The sequence below is a fragment of the Macaca fascicularis genome, chromosome 16, assembly GCF_037993035.2.
Source record: "Macaca fascicularis isolate 582-1 chromosome 16, T2T-MFA8v1.1".
Lineage (NCBI taxonomy): Eukaryota > Metazoa > Chordata > Mammalia > Primates > Cercopithecidae > Macaca > Macaca fascicularis.
In genome coordinates, this window is record NC_088390.1 from 62,527,291 (window position 1) to 62,533,706 (window position 6,416).

General features: G+C 53.7%; 1 protein-coding gene across 1 annotated transcript; it reads right to left on the reverse strand.

The window, feature by feature from the left end:
- Window positions 1–537: 537 nt before the first annotated feature.
- KRT36 (keratin 36) lies at window positions 538–4,275 on the reverse strand. The gene is made up of 7 exons (XM_005584179.5): window positions 3,771–4,275; window positions 3,009–3,091; window positions 2,611–2,767; window positions 1,951–2,112; window positions 1,726–1,851; window positions 1,327–1,547; window positions 538–957 (listed from the first exon to the last, which is right to left on the reverse strand). The coding sequence occupies exons 1-7, from the start codon at window positions 4,227–4,229 to the stop codon at window positions 762–764; spliced, it is 1,404 nt and encodes a 467-aa protein (XP_005584236.4). The 5' UTR covers window positions 4,230–4,275; the 3' UTR covers window positions 538–761.
- Between the last annotated feature and the right edge of the window lie 2,141 nt (window positions 4,276–6,416).

The following is a 6,416-nucleotide window of genomic DNA, read 5'->3' on the forward strand; positions in this document are numbered from 1 at the left end:
TGCCCTCCACCTTCACCTCCCTGCTCTCCCTGACTGCCTGCCCCGGCGTGGCTGGCTCAGGCTGACTGCCTAGAGTTTGGCCCTCTCTGCTTGTTCCTGGGACCTCCTCTCCTGAACCATCCCCAGTATCAGGGAGCAGGATGACAGGAGCTGGACAAGAGAGAGGAAGCTGAAAGTAAAAGAGAGATAGCCACCGAATCCAGGTCGGGCTACGAAGGAGGACTGGCTCGGGAGCCTTTGCGTCTTCTGGGGTAGGCACCGTGAGTAGATGTCTATTCACTGGTAGGGCCAAGCTGAGAGCTATGGCCAGCACCCATCCAGACTGGGTCAGTGTCTGTTCTCATTGGCCAGGTCCTTAGGCTTCTTTGTTATTAAATACTTGAAATCACCCTGCCACCGCCTTCCACTCAGAGCCCGAGAAGATAGACCTAAATGCAAACCCCACAACTATACTGCAGCCCCTGATCAAACACCCCCATGAACCATACGAGCACATGAGCATCAACAGAGTCAGCCAGGATTGAGTTTGCTATGCCAGGAGAACACACTTTATTGGGTAAATTTCCAGGAAACCTGGTTTTGCATGGCGTAAAAGCACAGTTAAGTCCAGAAACACAATACGGGGAGTATTTTTAGTAGAAAAACCTGCTAAGCGTAGGGGGACCCCTCTAGGGAAGGGCAGGGTCATTAAGCAGCCAGAAGCCACAGGGGTGTCCTCCTTCCTGTGGTCGGGGCCCTGCCCTGGTGGACCAAGTGGGCTGTCACAGCGGGCGGGACTGCACGTGCTCCCTGGAGGAGATGACTTTCCCATCTCTGATCTCCTCCGTGATGGTGCGGATCTGAGTGCCAACCTGGGGAGCCGAGGTGCAGGGCACAGCAGGGGCACAGGGCACCAGGGGGACAGAAGGAACTCTAATAGCAGGCTTGCATGCCATGGCACAAGGTGGGGAAGGAAGCCTGAGGAAACAAAATCATGTACGGTGCATTTGGCATCCGAGTACTGGGCTGAGATTCGTGTTAAACAGATCTAGAGGATCACGCGAGACAGGTGGCCTCAGACCATCTCAGTGCCCTGAATTTCCCAAGGGTGAGAAGACCAAGCTGCAGGAATTAAGAGCAGAAACTGCCAATCAGAAAAGATGGTGGAAAACGTGCGGCGTGTGTTGGATTGGATTCTCCCCCTGCGCATGACCAATGCCTGGAACTAGATGGAGAATCTCAAGGGGCTTTGGTTTAGTCCCCTTCATCTGGGTGACAACCACTTCCGGGTTTGACGCCCTCCACACGGCACTGAGGTTCAGTCAAGCCCTCCCCCAGCCCACTCACTTGCAGTCCTCTCCCTCCAGCAGGCGGCGGTAGGTAGCGATCTCGCCCTCCAGCCGGGCCTTGACGTCCAGTAGCACCTGGTACTCCTGGTTCTGCCGCTCCAGGTCGCAGCGGATCTCAGACAGCTGGGCCTCCACGTTGCTGATCAGGCACTGCATCTGGGCCAGCTGGGAGCTGTAGCGGGCCTCAGTTTCCACCAGGGTGGATTCCAAGGAATTCCTCTGCAATGGGAAAGAGGAAGAGCTGCCCATGGGGAGGAATCCCGTACCCGAGAAACCCACAGTCCTGGGCATCTGCCTGTTGCCTGTGATCACACCCCAGGAGAGCCTGCAAGCTGAGGCTGATGCGTCGGGGACCTGCGGCAGGCCGTGGCCAGCCACGCAGGCAGGGGCCACTCACCATGCTGTGCTGGGCCTGCAGCTCAATCTCCAGGGTGTTGACCGTGCGTCTCAGCTCGATGATCTCCGTCTGGCAGCACTGCAGCTGCTCCGAGCTGGACACCACCTGCTGGTTCAGCTCCTCGGTCTGAAACACATGCGAGGGCCCAGGGCATGGTCAAACCAAGCTACTTCCAAAGGTAACCCCAGCCCAGGAGCCTGTGGTCCCAGGGCACCCCGGCCCCACCTGGGTGTTGAACCAGGCCTCCACATCTCTGCGGTTATTCTCCACCAGTGCCTCGTACTGGCATCTCATATCCTCCAGGATCTTGTTGAGATCCACTGGGGGAGCAGCGTCCACCTCCACATTTAGTCGATCCCCAAGTTGACAACGGAGCACACTGACTTCCTGCAGGGAGGAGGTAAGACAGCATGAGGTTGCAAAAAGGATGCTGGATTGCAGGTTTCACTGACCTAAATTCAAACCCTCTTCCCTCAGTCACCAGCCGCATAGCATTAGACAAGATACTTAAATCTCTCTGATCTGTGGTCTCCCTGTCTGTATTTACTTCCCTCCTTCTGTGGGATATTTGTGAGATGATACAAACCCTAGGCAAATTAAATTGCTGTTATCAGGCACTAGAGCCCAAATAGAAATTTAGTATTATGGGCAAAAGTGTAGACCCTCTATGACCTTAGGCAAGCAACTTAACCTCTTTGTGCCTAAGTTCTCTCATCTGTAAACTGGAGCTTGTAACAGTTTATAATTCTTGGGATTATTGTAAATGAAATGAGAATGAAATGCAAGGGTTTTGTATAGTTCCTGCCACACAGTAAGCCCAAGGCCCAGCAGTGGCTCCCTAAGCTGGATGGGAAACAATGGGAGGTCACGTGGCACCAGCCTCACCTCCTCGTGGTTCTTCTTGAGGCACATCAGCTCCTCCTTCAGGGACTCCACCTGAGCCTCCAGGTCAGCCTTGCACAGCGTCAGCTCATCCAGGATCCTACGCAGGCCATTGATGTCGGCCTCCACCAGCTGCCGCAGGGACAGCTCTGTCTCATACCTGCACACACAGAACCCTGCCAAGTCTGTAGCAAAGGAAACCACACACCAGCAGGGCCCCCTGCCCTACCGTCCAGCTGCAGTGACTGACGGTTCAGGAGCATGATGGTCCTTTTCCCTGAGGTCCAGGGCTCATGCCATATTTTCCCATCCAACCTTATTCTCGCTTCACTAGCTCCCAAAGGCAGGGGGTAGAGGCAAGGAAGTGGCATGGCAAACCTTCCCTGATCTGGCCCACTCACTTGGTCCGGAAGTCGTCAGCGGCCAGCTTGGCATTATCAATCTGCAGGACCAGCCTGGCATTCTCAGACTTAGTCAGCAGGATCTGAGGAATGAGAGGTTTCCCATGAGCTATAGGAGGCCCAGCACTGTGGGGGCAGGTAGGGGGATAGCTCAGCTCACAGAGGCCACGAACTATGTACCACCAGCACCTTCAGCATTTCCAGCCCTGAGCCACACCCCAGGTGTTAGGGGAGCATCCGCCCCACAGGGGCATCCCAAGGATGTCAGTGGCCATCAGTCCTGGCACCTATAGCCTTCAGAGTGGCACAGTGAGATTCACTAGGGTGAGGCAGACCTGAGTTCAGATTCTGCATCTAACACTCAGGCTGTGTGATCTTGAGCAAGTTGCTGAACCCCTCAAAATTCAACTTCCACATCTGTTAGATGGGTCCAGTAATACCAATCTCTCCAAGATGAAGAATAAATAAGTCAGGGAATAGGAAAGTATCGGGCACAGTGCTGTGTCCAGTAGGGGCTTGGTACATCTTCCTTCCCTTCCTACAGCAAGGGAACAGGGGTGAGGAATGGCTGGCAACAAGGTACAAGCAAGAGACCAACAGAGAAGCCTGAGTCTCCCAGTAAACCAAAGCCCTAGAGAGAAAATTTGCCCTACCAGGAGAATTCCCTAAAAGCTACTGTCCCATCTGGAAAGGCCCTGGAATGAGACAGACACCTCCTAAGAGTTGGGCTGCTCAGCTGGAGAGGGGCCAGGTCTCCCTCACCTTCTGCTGGAAATCTTCGATGGTCTTGAAGTAGGACTGGTAGTCTGGGCAGATGTATGGTATCTGAGACTCGTACCACTCCCGGATGCGGCTCTCCAGCTCCGCGTTCTCCCGCTCCAGCTGACGCACCTTCTCCAGGTAGTTGGCCAGGCGGTCATTCAGGAACCGCATGGTCTCCTTCTCGCTGCCATTGAAGGAGCCCTCGCAGAACCAGCCCCCGCTCCCCACAAAGCCAGAGGAGTGGCACCCAGAAGACAGGTAGGAGCCAGGCAAGCAACTCCCAAGGCCAGAGAGGCCCGACCTAGCAGAAGAGATGTACCCCGCGGCACCGGCGAGACTGGGGACCCTGCAGGAGCCCACAGAGCGGATGGAGGACACCCGAGAGATGCCGCCTGCTGTGCCACAGAGGCCCTTGACAGACCCAGTGGAGAAGGTCGGGGTGCAGGTCTGGGTGGCCATGGTGCTAGCAGAGGAAGGTTGCAGCTTAGCAAGGAGCTCAGGTTCTGGACTCTCAAGGCCTCTGTGGAACATTTATATACACTCTCCATGGGGTGTTGGCATGGTACACATCTCTTGCTCTTGGGAAAGCCTATTCCTACCCCAGAAAGCTAATGTCATTAGAGTGTCATTTTTGCTACCCATCCAGAACACCATGCCTTGTAAAAAAAAAAAATCAAATTGTTGAATTTGGTTTGCTAAGTCAGGTCTCTCCACTGTTGTCATTTCCTAGCAGAATATGAGTTTTATTGCCTCTTCAAAGAGTCTCTGCACCAGATCCCATAAATTGGGAGTGGCTGCACGAATGACATTTGGTTCCTGCTCTCTCCATCTCCCTTCCCCTGGGGAGCCTCGTCTGTCCCTTGTTACCCCCATCCACTGCCGCCAGCCCTCATAGCTGCTCACCCCTGCCTGGGCTGCTGGGATGGTAAAAGGGAGCAAAGGAACTAAAATTCAGGGAGCAACTGTGATGTACCAGGCTCATTGTTACTTCATTACACCTCGTAACAATCCTAAGAGGTGGCTGATTTTATCTTCATTTTTACCAATGTGGAAACTGGGGCTCTGAATGGTTTAATAGTTTGCTCAGGGTGAACAGGAAGTGACTGGCAGAGCGTGGGTCTGAAACCAGGTCTCTCTGACACCAAATCCTACTTCCTTGCCCCACTGCTTCCCCACACAACTGGGGTCAAGTCTGGGTACCCAGAATTTAGGGGCAGGAGACCTAGTTCAAATCCTGGCTCTGCTACTAATTTGCCCTGTGCTACAGGGGACCACTTCCTCCCTGGGAACCTCAGTGTTTTCATCGGAACAGTAGAGATCGTCATTCTGTCCCACCTGCTTCACACAGATATAAGGAGGATCGAACAAGAAGTGAAAGTGTTTTGCAATCCACTGGGTCCTGCTGAAGTGTTGGTTGGTTAGGTTAGGTTAGGTTAGGTTAGGTTAGGTTAGGTTAGGTTAGGTTGACAGTCTTTGATGATGGTTTATGGCTGTGACCAGCAAAGGTTCATAAGTGTGAACACTCACATGGCACTGCTGAGAATGGTCTGTCTGCCCACCGGGCACAGCAGGTCAGCGTGCCTCATAGCCAGTCCCTCAGTCAATGAACACATCATCACAGACTCCGGCTATTATGGAATCTGCATGCTTGGATCACTGGGCAGAGCTGGAGGGCAGTGTCCTCTGTGGCCATCAGCTTTTTGAACCTCATGGGTAAAATCAGTACCCTAGAACAACCTGCTCTGACCCTCCTGGTCCCTTAACAGGTCACAGAAATGGCCAATGGCAGATTCTTTGGACAAAAGAGGAATACAAAGAAAAAAGCTAAATACTGCCAGATAGTTAAGCAAGCCGAGAGAGAAGAACCTGAGAATTAGGGACCAAAGATAAACCTGGGTCTTCCGCCTTGAAACGTGGACTTTCCCAAGGCTTGGGCAACCTGCTTACTCTGCCCCCACACACGCTTGGTTTGCAAAGCTGGCGTTTATGGAAGCATTTATGTGCTTCTAAGGTTGTAATTTGCCAGCCTCCTAAAATATTTTATAAGCTTCTCTCTGAAATTATCCAGGGAGGATTGGCTGTGGTGAACACGCCTCTCCCAGCAAGGTGGACACCTTGACAAGATGTCCAGGAGCAGCTGGCAGTGGGCCCCTGTGCAGCCCCTCTGGGAGCAAGAGCAGAGCATCAGCCCTCCAGAGCGCCCGCTGCCCCAGCCATGGCTTCCCCACAGCCACCCAATCTCCCCAGTTCTCCTGGCAGGGCCTAGGACTGGATTGCCATGGGGTTTCCCTAACTCAGCCCTTTGCACCATGTCATTCTTTATTGTTTGGGGCTCTCCTGTGCATTGTAAAATGTTTGACAGTGTCCCTTGACTCTACCGCCAGATGCTGGTAGCCACCCCCGCCCCAGCGTTGACAACCAAAACTGTCTGCAGACATTGCCAAACGTCCCCCAGGTTGGGGGTCCGCGGACACCACCACTCCCACATGAGAACCACTGGACTCTCAGGACCAAGACTGGGGCTCTGACCCAACCTCCCCTAAGCACCCCCCACTTCATTTTCTGGGACGACTAGTGTGGAGTCTGGCTGTCTCTGTTGGGCCCACTCAAGCAAGTCCTCAATACACCCATGCCTCTGTTTACCTT

What these genes read in the sequence shown, in the direction of transcription:
- KRT36 (XM_005584179.5), bottom strand. Translation starts at nt 4,229, where the DNA reads ATGGCCACCCAGACCTGCACCCCGACCTTCTCCACTGGGTCTGTCAAG. An exon ending in AGGCCTGGTTCAACACCCAG is followed by an intron (nt 1,852 to 1,950) that starts GTGGGGCCGGGG and finishes CATGTGTTTCAG; the next exon opens with ACCGAGGAGCTGAACCAGCA. An exon ending in CTGGAGGGAGAGGACTGCAA is followed by an intron (nt 958 to 1,326) that starts GTGAGTGGGCTG and finishes TTGTTTCCTCAG; the next exon opens with GCTTCCTTCCCCACCTTGTG.